Below are 16,421 nucleotides of genomic sequence, written 5' to 3' on the forward strand. Positions count from 1 at the left end.
GTTCGGCAATCTGGCACGGTCCTCTTGTGGAGGTAGCGCCGCAGAAGGAGGGTGGAAAATTCGATGTAATATGGTACTGCCTTTCCCAAGAATGGAATCACCATGGTTGTGTTTCCCAGTGATCTACATGTTAACGCCTCGTATCCGGGAGATTCAATACGTTTAACTAACATTCCGGGCGTGGTGTAGTGATCGACATTATATATGAGCCCATTGCACGAGTTATCGGGGGATATTCCGTGTGACGCAATGTTATATGCTGTTTCACGAATTGTAATTGTCTGCATTTTGCTGAGTGCTGAGGCCGTAGCCTCTGAGGCAGTGCTCAGAACAAGGAGGTTTTTGTCTTTGTCGATGCGTATTTTGAATCCGGTGTAGCCGAGTTGTTGCTTTGCCTCATTTGTGATGGCGTCTTCTAACTTCCCTGGGCTAACCTTGTTGAGTTGTAGGCTATTCCGTGGACGAACCGCCAACTTGTAATCATCGGCAGGTAGGGCGGGGTTGTCGGAGCTTGCGCATAGCCGGTCGGCTTTAGCGGAGAACGGGCTTCGGTGGCGTTCGGGATGGTTCGGGCGTGGTCAAGCGTGTCTGCAGCCGCCGACGACGGGCATGATTTGTGACGTTGATACAAGGCTCATTGTTTTCTTCGTTCTCCTCAGCGGCCGAAAGAAGCCTTTGCGATTCGTGAATTTCCACGTCCTCGTCCTCCGAGGCCCCGGTGGACGATTGGTGGGCTTTGTCGGCGTCGGTATGGAGCAGCGCTTTCGCCATCTGCAGCGGTGCGGCAGCCGAAGCCTTTGCTAGGCATCGCCACTAGCCTAGTGGGTTAAGCAGGGCGGCCCCGCTTCGAAATTTGATGTGACCGTAAAATGCTAAATATAGCACTTACACCTTCAAGTTTTGTGCCGACGTGCTCTGGCTGACTTCAGACTCACGATGAGTACGTAGAATCTGGATGCCGATTTCGGCGAAAATGTAGCTTCTGTAGGGAGCAGATGTGGAGCCCATCTGACCCGTCGCCGCACTTCCCAAATAAGGCTCTCGTCTTATTGAGCGGGCTCGGTTAAATATATTTGAACACCAGTCACCAGTGTCTGTCTGGGTTTTCTTCATCTACACACTGATCCTGAAGAGAAAGATTTAACAACAGCTTCCACTATGAGCAGGACATGAACAAAGTGGCGTTCGCGCCGTCCTATGTTCCAGTACATCGTTTTCCCAATCAGACACTTTCCGGTCCTTTTGCTGCGTGTCGCAGGACCACTTCTATAATTGGTCTGAATAAAAAATGAATGAGTCAATGAATGAATGAATGTTTTCTTCAACTGTCATCAAAAAAGGTTATGTGCTTTAGCTTAGTCATCAGCAGTCGTCTTCTGTCAGGTGGATTATTGGCACGTTTGTTGAATGGCGCTGCCGTCATCTTCTGTCCCTTAAAATTAGGGCGAAGCATAAAAATGGTATAGCTGAAATAGAAATTTTAGAAAAGCTGTAAATCACAAAAAAAGTTAGTCTAAGCTTATATTCCACAGGCGCAGCTTTTCTCTGTATTCATGAAAGCACAGGATTGGTCAGACGAATCTTCACCGCGTTCTCGAGTGATTGGATTTTGGTTCATTCTTCTGCGATGCATTCAATACAGTAACAAATTTAATCTGAAGCAGGTAGATCCGGGACACCCAAGTCCGACGATTTTAAGAATATTGCTAGAAGGGCTTCGACTCGGTCGACTTGTTTGTACATTTTTTTGTTTGTTTAATCATGCGGCCTTGGGTCACAAACAACAGAACAGCACTCAGGGAGCCGCGCGAAATAAGAACTGCAACTAAACTAAACCAATACACCATACTAACTCCTCAACAAAAATTACAAGAATACTACAAATAGCAACTAAAACACTAACAAGATGTAACGGACACACGCTTCCGTGTAGCCGAAATTCTTTAAACGACAAGATTTGCGGTCTTTACCACGAGGAGTCCATGGCCACTCATTTCTGCGCACATCTGCGCCCGAACATTCGCAAGAAGGCAATGGGGACTACCTCCTAATGATGTTGTCCCATTGACGTGATGTCGTAGAAGAACACACTGTCAAAAGTGTGACTTCCAAAACAATAGCTCATTATCGGGCGGACTTGTGCCGAGCAAAGCAAGTGGCACTCGAAGCACAACGATAGTGGTGAGCACAGTCGGCAATCATCGAAATATTACCTGCGTGTCAAGTGCGTCGGCTTTTACACGTTACTTGTGGAAACTTGCAGCGCAATTTCTGTTCCGCGTTCATAGAATCTGATTTCACAAGGTTGGCTAACAGTAGACAACGAATAGAACCAGCGATAGCATTCGTGAAACTTCAGGTATAGAAAGGCACGTCTTGCGCTGAGTAATAACTTTTACCATTTGTTATCCTGTAAATCAAGTTCACCGGTAACATATAAACAAATACGAATATCAATGCCCCCTCTTAAAGAGCATCCGGTAACGATACTACGGACATGGCATGAGAACGAAAAACAAAGTACCAGTAATAAAAAAGAAAACCAAAGCAGCACAGAGGTAATAACTCGGAATTCGTCACCAGTGGTAGGACGACCGAAGCCCCACAACATGCACTACTTCAGGCCGCTGAGTTTGTGCAATGCCGTCCGGTGCGACCTCATAGTTCAGTGCACCAACACGTCGGAGAATTTCGTAGGGGCCGAAATAGTGTCACAGAGAGGTTTCACTAAGTCCTCGCCGGTGTATCGGGGTCTAACTCCAAACATGGTCGCATGACGGGCATTCAGCGTAGCGTCGTGGAAGGCTGTCGCGTCAGCTGTCGATCGCTTCCTGGCTCTTCATGCGTAGCCGCGCGAGTAGTCGAGTGTCTTGGGTGCGCTAGAGATCGGCGGCGATGTCGAGATTCTCGTCGGTGCTGAGCGGTAGCATGGCGCGGAGTACGGCACCGCAGGATTCCTTCCGTTGCCAGCTTGAACGACGTCATTTGAACGGTTTCCTGCAGTGCCGTGTGGCAAAGTTTACGTATCGAAGGACAGTATCGCACATCTTGTTTTCCACATCGAGATGCACCGCTAACACGTCGGCGAGAGTTTTATACAGATGTTTCGTAAGGCCATTCGCATGAGACAGGTAAGCGGTGGTCCTGCGGTGACTTGTCTGGTTGTGATTCAGGATGGCGTGGGAGAACTTTGCTGTAACGAGCATTGCCCTATCGGTGAAGAGGACTTCTGGAGCACCATGTCGTAGCAAGATGTTCTCAACGAAAAATTTCGCCACTTCGGCGGCACTACATTTCGGCAGGGCGTCCTTTTCAGCGAAGCGGGTAAGGCAGTCTGTCGCCACAAGTGTTATTTCCGACTGGTGACATCGAAAAATGGCCACGTAAGTCCATTTCTATCTGCTGGAACGGTCGCCATGGAGGCTTGATTAGCTTTAGCAATCCTCCTATCTTTGTTGGCGTCTTGCGTCGCTGACAGTCTCGGCACATCTTGACATAATGGTTCGCGTCGGCGGTCAGGCGCGGCCAGTAGGATTTCTCTTGTGTCCTCGCGAGCCTACGCAAGAATCTGAGGTAGACAGCCGTTGTGCCACGATGCAGGGCATGCAGGACGTCTGACCTCGCTTATGAAGGCACAATCAGAGGGTAGTTAACGCTGCGTGGGGAGAAGTGCTTCACGAGAACGTAATTTTGCAGGGATAACGAAGGAAATCCGCGTCTAAATACCCTGTGGAAGGCGTCAGTCTCTCCTTCCAAGTGCTCGACGTGGACCTTCAGATAATGGTTTCTTCGTTGCTTTTCACCGTAGTCATCTGCGCTTATTGTTCCCACGAAGGTGTCTTCGTCTCGGTCGTCAAGTGGCGGCGGGTGCATAGGTAATATGCCAATTGCGACCGCGCCATATGTTGAAGAAATTGCAAGTTAGTTCCGCCATCTTGGTTCGTCGTAATGCGGAACTCGAACCCGGGAGCACTGCCTTTCGGGGCGCACGGCAGGGCGAAGTCGACCTTACGAATACCTCGAAGCAAAGAGAAGAAATTGACTTATTAGTTCAGCGGAAACATGTAAAGTGGGGAGAAGCAATCAATAAAATGAAAATGGGACATCCACTAAATCGTAGCATTTATTACAAAGGAAACACATATGGGCTTCTCGAAAGAAAATTCGCACGTCAGATTTCTCACACGCGTGGAAGCACATTTCCCGCTGCGAAACTTTGCAAACGTCACACACAAGCTTTCCCAGCAGCATTCCTGCCAACTTCTTGCAACATGGAGAATGAACGTAACACAAGATAAGAAGCTGTGTGGCTTTGATGCACTACTGTTCGTGAGCAACTCCCTAACCGAGCGGACGAAGTTAGGTGGTGCGTACGTTACCTTTCTTCGGGTACGTGGCCACCAGGAGCGTTATGGTACGTACTCACTTGCGGAAATAAACGCTAAAGGCGGCACGTTTAAAAACGCTCCCCTCGTTCTGAAGGCCACACCACTGCGCGTTTCGGTCGCGGAGAGCAGCGGGGAGGCGAGAGTTCTCGCCCTCTCTCGAGATGCCTGGGGAGCCCGCGAGGATTCCCGCTCTTTTCAGTCGTTGTTCGTCCCCGGCTGCTGGGACACGGCGCGCGCGTCGTTCAGACTCACCAGTGAGAGCACTGACCTCACCGTCTACGTGACGACTTCGGCGCCTGTGATTGACTCGCTCAGGTTTGCGGAAACGCACCGCCGCGAATAAATGGGTTCGGGACCCATCCTCACGCGGCAATGAGTTCTTGGCGCGAAAGCGCCTTTTGCGGCGCGCGTTTTAAGCACGCCGCCTTGCGCTTGCTTGCTTCCGCAAGTGAGGACGCACCTTTAGACAGCGAGCACGGACCGACGTTACCTTCGTGCCAGCTACAGCATCGTGCTCGGAACCGGTGCCCTCCTCGCCATAGGCGTGATGCTAAGTCTCCGCTCCCACGCTCCCGCTCCCACGCGCTGGCTTGTATGGGATCGTTTCTCTCTTGAGTAATCTTGCCCCGTGGCTCGAACTTCGAGAAAAGATTTGTGCTTAGCAGTGAATCAGGCTGCCGGGCTTCCATGCCACGCACATAAATGCAGTTTTTTACTGTGCTATGAAATGAGCAGCTGTGACTATACTTGTAGAGTGTGCCTGTCTTATGCAATAAGCTGCACACAAGTGCATACGAGTGTAAAGCTACAGTACTCATGCTTGTCTGTTTAATAAACATAGACATCGCATCTTATTACTCCATCTTCATACAGCCTGTGTGCAAGTCAGCCTTTTAGATCCCCAAAAATGCAGGGAAAGTATTGTTCGTTGCATGAGATGGCAGTTGGATGACAAGGCGCTTAGTTTTATAAAATAAAGATGGCTCAGTTACAAGTGATGATACCAAGAAAGTGCAATTCCGGGGCACCAGGACTAGAATATTGCGACTCAGAACAGATTTTGTACAATCCTGTACGAAAAACAAGTATATTAAAGGCAACCACACTGAAGCACTAAATAGTGTTGTACTGGTGGGTCCAAGTCATGAAAACGGTTATGCACGTATGAGCATGACAGTGAACACTTAGCACCGAAGATAGTGATCAAAATATTGCTATTTAAAAAGGACTAGCATTATTATCATCACTCCAAGGACTTCGGTTTGTTCTATTCGGGAAATCGCCACATAATTTGCCAGGCTGCCAAACTTTTTGTAAACGTTGCGTACTTTATTTATGGGGCCCTACTGTTCTTGGCTGCATGTGTTGTAGTGTGCGTCAAAAAACCCCAGGCCGTCAGCTTTGATCAGGAGGCCTCCTAAGGCGTGCTAAATAATCATAAATGGTTTTGTCACGTAAACGCGAGCATTAACTTAAATTTTTATACGTTGTTGCGCATTACGTCATCTGTGCGGAAGATCAACTTCTACAATGGCGTTCTCTATTTATCTAAAGCGTAATTTACCTTATCAGGACCTAATCTCGCTTATTCTATATCGTCGGAACACTGGTGTTGACTTTAGCTGCGTACTGTTTCTGCTTTTCATCATGCAGGCATGCCGCTGTTATATTGAGGAAATTTCAAATAGTCATCAGTGAGTAAGCATCTTCCCATTTTTCGCTTGCGCCCTTAGCATTCAGCACAACAGTACGCTTGACCAACTCGCCGAAAAATCAACCATTTAATTCTATATAACATAGTCTGCTTTCAACTAGACCTACTTATTGTGGATTTTTATCATCACACATTATACATTCGTACAGTTAGAAGGTAAATGTAATACAGACGGAGGTGCCAGAACAAAACTATCACGGGACTTCCAGTTAGTACATGTACAAAAACGCACAAATTACAATTAGCAACGAAGGTAGAAACAGCGGTAAAATGCAAATGAACATAAGCGATGCAAATTATGAAGAGGAGATCACTGAAGGCTTACGATTCAGGAAAAATCCTGATCAGCATATTAGAGCTAATTAATGAAACATTGTTAATACATTAAGGTGTTAAAGCTCAACATTATCTGGTGGGCGCAGCAGAATCGCAGGGATCATGCCGTTGACCAACAAATTCTCGTTGTTTGCAAAGGTTTTCCTGCTTTTGAGCACCGCAGTGACCATCGATGCACGAAGTTGTCTAGCGATAAACAAGGGTAACAGCAACCACGGCATTTTCTGTCGGCTAATCCCTGGCTTGTCCTGCGTTGCTTGCTTTCTCCGCGTCCGCCAAGGCTGAGCCGCAATCGTCAGCTTCCTTCCCGCGCTTTCACTCGCACATACGGCATGCAACACGACGGCGAAGACAGAAATGCGTCTGGAATGTCCATATAATTGCTGTCGAAATAAAACGAACGCTTCTTTTCTTGTAATAAAGTTGGAGGACGCTGAAGCTTCGCCTTTGAAAGTGGAACGCGATAGCATTCGAAGATCCCTGACTGTTTCTCACGCTTCCCGGCAACTGCAGGTTATGCAACCGTAGCGTTTTCCTGGAAGCGCTGGCGGCGAACGGTGTGCACGAAGGCGAGCTCTCGGTTAAAAAACGTGGCACCTTGCATGGGCCTATCCCGGAGGTAGTGCACAGTCATTCCAAGGAAATTGCGTCATTCTCAGGTTTTTCTTATTGTTTTGTACTTTTAATACGTCCGTCTTAGAAGATTTAACATTAAAGACATGCGCTGTCGGTGCTTTGTTTCATGACATTTGTTTGCGGGCTGTCATCCTCAAATTTAGGAGAAATAAGTTTATCAGGAAAATAAGACAAGGTATGAACAACCTTAGTGATAATGGTCTTGTAATAGAACCCGCATATACCGCATGTCGTATAAGAAGGCGTGGCGTATACATAAACCTAAATATATACCGGAATTTCCACTGACGGGACGCGAATGCCCACACCGGACGCGGACACCGCATTTTTTGCGACACGGGGCCCTTAACGGTTTGAATAATTCTTATATTGCATGGGCACAGTGACAGCTAGCCTGCTAAGACGCGGTCGCTTGGACTTCTGTTTTTCTCCATGTAGCGCAAGTCAGTGAATAGTATCGTGCCGCCGATCGGCTTTCTTATGCGCGAAGTTCGTCAGGAAAGTTCGTTAGATGCACCCCGAAGCATTACGCCAATTTCCATGTTCATTGATTGATTGATGTTTGATGTTTTATGGCGCAAGGGCCAAGTATGGCCAAAGAGCGCCATGTGCGTGGCAATGAGTTCGCAGTGTAATTATGAGTTCTATGAAGTTGGTGTGACGTGGCTGTAAAGGGGCCTTAAGATGGTCACTCTAAAGTGCGTAAAATCTGTATAACAAGATTATGGCGATGAAGTGTGACGTGTACTATGAACATTAAGATGCATTTAAAAAGAATGATACGATAGGTAAAAACATATCAGGTTATAAGATATGCTAGAGCACTATTGCCTCCTTAGAGCCCTTGAAACACAAGGGCCTGGAGGCATGTGCTATGCAAAACAATTATCGCAGCGACATCCTCTGGAGCGAGGATGCGCTACGAATTTAATGGGCTTATAACGTGCAGAACGACATCATTTAGGAAGTTGAGGACTGCCTTGGGGTTAAAAAGCGGTTCCTTACCAAGAAACATAGCCGGGTGCAGAGGGATGTAATAATGGTATGCAAGCGGAAAGTGTTTCTTTCTCTTCGTTTCGGCTTCCCGACACTCCAGGAGCACATGGAGGACGGTCAGCTTCTCGCCGCATCTACCACAGGTTGGAGGTTCACTTCCAGTAAGCAGAACATTATGGATGCCAAATGTGTGTCCTATTCTGAGGCGACAGAATAGGACGTCTGCTCGCCCAGATTTTGTTGGGGAGGGCCAAAAACCTAACTGGGGCTTTATAACGTGCAGTTTATTATTTGTTTGCGCGTCCCACGTGCACTGCCAGGGATTTCGCACTTGCTTTCGTAAGAAAGGCCTCAGATCTGTGACAGGCACATCTTCGGTAGGGTTAACAGCTTGCGATGCGATTGACGTGGCCATCTCGTCCGCCAGAACGTTACCTTCGATTCCCCTATGGCCAAGTACCAAGCATATTACGATATCCTGGTTAGATGAGTACGCTTTACAAAAGACCGAATAGAGTTCATTAAATACGGGATTTTTATGTTTGCTGAGTGACATTAAGGCCTTCACGACGCTTAGAGAGTCTGTATAGATCGCTGCTTTTGGAAGTTTTGATTTTCTTATATGCTTCACAGCAGAGAGTAATGCGTAGGCCTCGGCCGTAAAGGTGCTTGTTTCCGGATGCAGTACATAGGATTCCGAGATGGATGGCCCGACGGCTGCATAGGATACTCCGGCATTTGACTTCGAAGCGACTGTGTAGAACTCTGCGCCGGAGCGCCTGTACTGAAGTTCTAGGAAACGCATTCGGATTTAGACCTCTGGAGCGTGCTTTGTAACTTTTATAAAGCATATGTCGCATTCTATCACCTGCCACTCCCAATGAGGTAAGAGATTGGTTAGGTGCATTAAGCGATGCTCGAGGAGTGGGACATGCATTTCATCGCTATGCTCCTGCACACGCAGCGAGAAAGGCTGTCTTATGGAGGGGCGATTGCTGAAAACTGTAGCGCACGTCATATCGGTAACGGTACCAAAACATGGATGTTCAAGATCAGAGCGCAGTTTAAGGAAATATGTAAAGCTGATGTATGATCTCTGCAGGTGGAGTGGCCACTCATTCGATTCGGCGTATAAGCTTTCAATCGGGCTTGTTCTGAAAGCGTCCGTGCCTAAGCGGATACCTAGGCGGTGAACAGAGTCTAGCATCTTTAGCGCGCTCGGGGCGGCAGAGTTATATACCACGGCACCACAATCTAATAGTGACCGAGTCAGGCTCTTGTAGAGATTTATTAAGCACTTCCTGTCACTACCCCACGTAGTCTGGGATAGAAGTTTCATTAGGTTCATTGTTTTCAGACATTCTTCTTTAAGATGTTTAATGTGTGGGACGAAAGTGAGTCTATTGTCGTCTATACCACCTAGAAATTAGTGCTTTTTGTTTACAGATATCAGTTGTCCACACAGTTCCAGGCAACGATCCGGAACCGGGCCTCTCTTTCTTGTAAACAGTACACAATCACTCTTGTGAGGATTGCTTTTAAATCCATTTTTCTCTGCCCACTTTGACACCTTGTTCAAACCATGCTGTACCTGTCTCTCGCACACTGCGAGGTTGCAGGATTTGAAACCTATTTGAATGTCGTCCACCTAGAAGGAATACAATATGGCCGGTGGTAAGGAACCACGAAGTGTTGTCATCTTTACAATAAAGAGTGTGCAACTGAGCACGCCTCCCTGGGGTGCACCAGTTTCTTGTGTAAAAGGACGTGACAGCACATTGGCGTCTTTTACCCGGAAGGTACGATTGGACAAGTAGCTTTTTATTACGTTTAGCATATTACCATGAATGCCCATTTCTAAATCTCTCAAGATTCCATAGCGCCGTGTTGTATCGTACGCCTTCTCCATATCGAGGAATATTGATAAGAAAAACTGTTTGTGTACGAATGCGTCACGGATGTTTCCTTCAATACGCACAAGATGGTCGGTTGTGGAACGCCCTTCTCGGAAACCGCACTGATAGGGATCAAGCATATTGCTCAGTTCAAGATAATGGATGGGACGCGGATTTATCATTTTTTCAAATACCTTGCAAATGCAACTTGTGAGGGCTATCGGGCGGTAGCTTGCCACTGAGGAAGCGTCTTTCCCTTGTTTCAAAACAGCGACCACAATGGCTTCTTTCCATGCGGTTGGAAGGTACCTCGCATCCTAGATAGTGTTGAAAAGTGTAAGTAGTGTAACTTGCATATCATTGTGTAAGTTTTTGAGCATTTCATACGTGACTCTTTCAGATCCCGGTGCAGAGCTCTTGCATGCGCTCAAGGCAGCTCTCAACTCTGCAATACTGTAAGGACGCTTGAAAGGTTCATTTTGTCGACATTTTCTGATGAATGGCTTACATTCTTCGATTTGTTTGTATTTGAGAAAGGATTGTGAATAATTTGTTGAACTTGACACGCTCTCAAAGTGCTCCCCAAGTGAGTCTGCCTAATAATGCAGTGTATCACCATGTGTATATAGCAGAGGGAGTAGATATGTTTGTCGCCTTCTAATTCTATTTACCCTGTTCCAGACTTCGGCCTCATCTGTAAACGAGTTAATACTCGATAAAAACTTCTGCCAACTTTCTCTTCTGGCCTGTCGGCGGGTTCTCCTGCCTTGGGAATTTACTTTCTTAAAGTTCATAAGATTCTCTGCAGGGGGGGGGGGGAAGCGCGTAGCAGCCCCCACGCTTTTTTGTGTTTCTTACGAGCGATTCTACATTCGTCGTTCCACAACGGGACACGCCGTCTGCATGCCAAGCCACTTCCTTCAGATATACATTTAGATACGGCATCTATAATAAAGGCTTTAAATACCGCACAACAGCATCAATTCCTAAAGAAGACATGTCAGCCCATGAGATACGTGTGAGAGTTCGAAATTTCTCCCAGTCGGCTGTATCAGTCTTCCACCTAGGAGCCTGTGGAGGATTTTCATTTTCTTTAGACGTTCTTAGTAGTGTGGGGAAGTGGTCGCTGCAGTAAGGGTTGTTGGTAACTTCCCATTCGACTTCAGGCAGTAAAGACGGGGAAACTATGCTAAGGCCTATTGACGAAAAGGTTCTGTTTGCAAGAGAGTAATATGTGGGTTCCTTCTTATTGAGCAGGCACGCACCAGAAGAAAATGTAACTGTTCAACTAGACAATCTCGCGCATCAATACGAGAGTCACCCTACAAGCTGCTGTGTGCATTGAAATCGCCAAGAACAACATATGGTTCTGGCAATTCATCTATAAAGGACTGAAATTCAGATTTCTTTACTTTGTAATGTGGGGGTATGTAAAGCGAGCAAATAGTGATGAGTTTGTTTAGCAGAATAACTCCAACCGCCACTGCTTCGAGAACCGTTCGTAGCTGTAAGCGTTGACACGCTATGCTTTTTTTAATTACAATGGCAACACCGCCCGATGATGCGATAGCATCATCGCGATCTTTGCGAACAGTAACATACTGTCGAAGAAAGTTATTGTGTTTTGGTTTTAAGTTTGTTTGCTGTAAACACAGCACTTTTGGTTTGTGTTGGTGGATGAGTTATTGTACATCATCAAGGATTCTCAGAAGACCTCTGACGTTCCATTGAATGATTTGTGTATCCATATTTAAAGTAAATTGGTGTTGCATATACGGAAACAGAAGTGATGCATTAGATTACAGAGCTCTTGCGAGGCCCTGTTACCGGGGTTTTGCCTTTTCTGAAGCGTTCGAGGGAGCCTCGCCGCTCCTTAGGAGCTTGGTGCGCCGTGGGGATAGGTGTTGTGTCCATTGCCTCGTGTGAGGCGCCGGATACGCGCTCTTGCGAGCGAGTTTTTCGAGAGAGTCTCACCTCAGAAGGCAAGACCCCTGCGCCCACCAGTCTGGAGGTCGATGGGGTTCCCTGTGGGATTTGGCTGCATCGGCTGTTGCCAGCGCTGGAAGGGGCCGGGGAGGTTGGGCAGCCTCGGCTGCGCCTACCTTCGTGGCCGCTATCGGTCCTGCGGGATCGCTGTGTCTAGCGCAAATTGCCACAAATAACTCTTGTGGGGCCGGCAACCCAAGGGTAGTCTGGCCTGTTTGCTGGTTGGATGGAGTAGGCTTACCTACTTCCACCCTGGGGGCAGGAGCCAAAGGTACCTGCTCGCTGCACGCGGGCTGGGCACTTGGCAATGGCCGCTGCGACGCTGCCCCCCGACACGCCGCATCAGCATAGGGTGTGCTGTGGAAAGGTGAGCACCTTTTACGGGCTTCCTTAAACGAAATGTTTTCTTTGACTTTGAGTGTGATTATTTCTTTTTCTTTCTTCCAGTTCGGACAGGAGCGTGAGCAGGCTGGATGGTCACCACTGCAGTTCACACAGTGGGGTGTGCCACTGCAATGGTCGGAGGGGTGGCCCTGGACTCCACATTTTGCACAAGTTATTTGACCACGGCAGGTCTGCGAGCCATGGCCTAACCTCTGACATTTGAAACACCGTCTATGGTTTGGCATATATGGTCGCACATTTAACCTGATCTATCCTGTTTCGATGGTTTCTGGCAGTACGCTGGATGCAAATGTTAGGACGAGATGCTTAGTGGGGATTTCCTTGTTGTCTCGTCTAAGTATAATACGTTTTACATTAGTGACATTTTGTTCTTTCCACCCTTCCACAAGTTCAGCTTCTGTCAAATCTTGGAGGTCTGCCTCTGACACGACTCCCCGTGAGCTATTCATTGTTCGGTGTTGTGTAATAGAAATTGGTATGTTACAAAATGTCGCAAGACTGCCAAGCTTCGCGTACTGAGATTTCTGAGGGATCTCAAGAAGAAGGTCCCCGCTAGCCATTTTTGTTACTTTATAACCTGCCCTATGGCTTTGGTTAAAGATTTTGCAACTATGAAAGGGGAAATGAATCTCGCCTGTTTTTCGGAGTTCTCGCTGTGCACAACATGGTATTTCGGATAGGTCTCTCTTGTTCAGTTGAAGCATGTGGTTAGGTCATCGGTGCGTCCCCTCTTTTGAGGGTGACGATCAAGTATGCGGGGAAACGCGGGTGTTCCTATAGTACTTTCTTTTCTTTTCGGCGGCAATGGCGGCCACCCACCACGGAGCTCAACTAGGGGACGCTGCAGCACTTACCGGGTAAGGCAGCAGGCGCCAACCGTACATTGCCACTATACCATAATATATTATACCCAAGGGAGGGCACATACACAAGGTTAACCCTGAATGCCTAGGAAAATTAGGAAGTGACGGAAGATGAGAGATGAAAGGACCGTAAAAGAGAAAAGATAGGAAAGAAAAAGGTTGAAGTGGTCTCCCCCGGGTGGGTCAGTCCGGGGGCGCCGTCTACGTGAAGCAGAAGCCAAAGAGGTGTGTTGCCTCCGACGGGGGGCCTTAACGGTCCGAACACCCGGCACTGGCTCAACCCCCCCCCCTGCTCGCCGTGGTTGCCCAGTGGCTATGGTGTTAGGCTGCTGAGCACGAGGTCGCGGGATCGAATCACGGCCACGGCAGCCGCATTTCGATGGGGGCGAAATGCGAACACACCCGTGTACTTAGATTTATGTGCACGTTAAAGAACCCCAGGTGGTCGAAATTTCCGGAGTCCTCCACTACGGCATGCCTCATAATCAGAAAGTGGTTTTGGCACGTGAAACCCCGTAATTTAATTTTTAATGAATTTTTTGGCTCAACGCCCAGGATCCCCCTATGCCCGGACACGGCTAAGCCGCGCACGGCTACACGCGGGTGGGTCCGACCCTCATGTGCTGGGGTCCGTGGTGTCGCAACACACCAAACGCCTGCTGATGCAGACGCCCTTGCGGGGAATTTCCATGTTGCGTCCGATATCCATGATTAGTGTTGTGCCTTTTATTGGTGCCCTAGCATGGGTATTTCTCGTGCGCTTCCTTGTGAAATAACTTTCTCACTAGATGACATGTCGAGATGACTAAATGTCGACGTATCAGTTTGCCCTTATTCAAGCCAATAAAAAGCACACTTACATTTGTCTTAAAGGCAGATTTTTTATTCAGTTCACCTTTTGGGGAGCAGGAAAGTATTCATTTTGGTTGTTTGCGACACCACAAGTTTCTTTTGTGTAGGTAAATCTGTATCCTTGAAATTTACGGCAGAACTTATTGAATGCGACTCTGCAGGGCGCTCGCTCCTTTTTTGGAACAATATCTCTCCTCCAAAGTAAGCATGCTGAATCTCCTGCAACAGGATGAATACACCAAGGCACAATGATCGGCAAACATAAGCACACAAAACTACTTTCGCGTTGAATAAAAAACCTTGCAATCCAAGGTACTTCAGCAGCCACTGGAAAATCTGTGTTCTGTGAACCGCATGCTTAGATATTCAGTGACAAGCATCTCTTTTTTCTATCATTAGCTTGCTTCTGAACGCTGAAATGCTACGTCCAGCCTATTCAAAGCGATTTTAGTTTGTTTGCTCTTACTACGCGGGAGACTTTCCTACTACGGGGCTAGAAATAAAACACATTGCAGGCTACTAAGAACTTAATATTGAGTGCGCAAAATCACATAAAGCAGAATAGCAGAACATGTTTTTTTCTTCACTGATATGTCAAGAAGAAAACAGCTCGTACAACTATTGCACACCTAAGAAAAAGGTATGAAAGATATCTATATTGTAATGGTTGTACTGAACAGTTCCGATGGTAACGTCGTAGCCGAGAAGGCAGGTGACGCAGAGCAGGAACAGCTGGTTGCCCGAACGGCTCACACTCGTGCTAAGCACTGGCAATCCGGCTGGCCCGCTGGTTGCACAGCAGGCATGGAAGAGACGATCTGGCTGGCCTTGTTCTTGTGCTCTTCTTCTTCATTACAATTACCCCCGGTGCAAAAGCGGAGCCATCCTGGCGACTTACGACGTGCAGATGAGCGAGTCATTGAATTTTTTCAGGCGGCGAACGTGAACAACACCCCGGCCACGGCGGCGCTTGTCGGATGTCGATGTTAGTGGCTCTATGACAAAGTTGACCTGAGAGGTGCGTTCGACGATGCGGTATGGTCCATCATACTGCGAGAGAAGTTTTGTCAAAAGTCCCGGCGTGGTAGAAGGCACGGACAACAAGACAAGGGTGCCGGGAGCGAAGTTCGGATTCGTAGAGTCGCCATCACGATTGGATTTTTGTCGTTGTTGGTCAGCGGAGGTGAACTTTCGGGCTAATTGACGGCATTCCTCGGAGTATAGGGCGACGGCTGAAACGAGAGCACATTCTGACATGTCTGGTGTTTAAGGCAAAACCGTATCGATGGTGTGGGAAGGATCGCGACTGTAGAGAAGAAAGTATGGAGAAAATCCTGTGTAGTACTTTGTGTAGCCGTATTATATGCGTACCTGACAAATGGGAGGATGATGTCCCAGTTTGTATGCTCCGATGAAACGTACATGGCGAGCGTATCACCAAGGGTGCGATTGAAACGCTCTGCAAGCCCGTTAGTTTGAGGATGGTACGCTGTGGTGGTCCGGTGAACTATGCGGCATTAAGCAAGCAGAGCTTCAACCACCTGCGACAGAAACACGCGGCCTCTATCACTCAACAGATCCCGAGGTGGGCTATGAAGAAGAATGAAACGATGGAGCAAAAAGGATGCAACGTCACTGGCGGTCGTTGCAGGTAGAGCAGCGGTTTCGGCATAGCGTGTAAGGTGATCAACTGCGACAATAATCCATCGTTTTCCACTAGGTGTGAGAAGTAGCGGCCCGTACAGGTCAATTCCCACAAGGTCGAAGGCCCGAGAAGGGCACGGAAGCGGCTGTAATAAACCGTGGGCCGGGTGAGGCGGAGATTTGCAGCGTTGGCATTGCGGGCACGAGAGGACAAACTTTTGGACAAAAGTGAACATTCCTCGCCAGTAGTAACGTTGCCGCAGGCACTCATACGTCTTCGAAACGCCTGCGTGTGCACATTGTGGGTCAGTATGGAAAGACGCGCACATGTCGGAACGCAAAGTCCAAGGGATAACCAGGACCCACGTGCGACCATCAGGCTTGTAGTTGCGTCGATACAAGAGGTTATCCCGGACAGAAAAATGCACAGCCTGGCGACGCAGGGAGCGGGAGATGGGAGATGCATGCGAGCAAGAAAAGAGATCCAAAAGAGAGGCCATCCAAGGATCCTTGCGCTGTTCTGATGCGAAGGTGTTGATGTCGACCGAGGATACCGCCTTAATGGTGGAGAGGGAGGCCGCGTCGGTTGGCAGCGGAGAGCGGGACAGAGCGTCGGCGTCAGTGTGCTTGCGACCTGAGCGGTAGATGACGTGTATGTCGTATTCTTGAATGCGCATAGCCCAGCGGGCAATGCGTCCAGACGGGT

The 16,421-nt window shown here is 48.0% G+C and overlaps 1 protein-coding gene across 9 annotated transcripts in view; it reads right to left on the bottom strand.

Annotated features, from left to right (window-relative positions):
• LOC126526313 (uncharacterized) overlaps positions 1–16,421 on the bottom strand; it is a 253,101-nt gene that overhangs the window by 119,646 nt on the left and 117,034 nt on the right. For 5 of the 9 annotated variants that reach the window (XR_011896007.1, XR_011896008.1, XM_072289701.1 and 2 more), the window contains one exon: positions 14,076–14,290. The exons of the other annotated variants lie outside the window; for them this stretch is intronic. Coding sequence is in view for 2 of the 5 variants with exons in the window: in XM_072289700.1 (XP_072145801.1) it covers positions 14,111–14,290 (180 nt within the window). In the remaining 3 variants the exon portion in view is untranslated. Of the gene's footprint in view, positions 1–14,075; positions 14,291–16,421 lie in introns of those variants that run through there. 9 annotated transcript variants of the gene reach the window in all.

This window comes from Dermacentor andersoni, chromosome 8, assembly GCF_023375885.2.
Source record: "Dermacentor andersoni chromosome 8, qqDerAnde1_hic_scaffold, whole genome shotgun sequence".
NCBI classification, from domain to species: Eukaryota; Metazoa; Arthropoda; class Arachnida; order Ixodida; family Ixodidae; genus Dermacentor; species Dermacentor andersoni.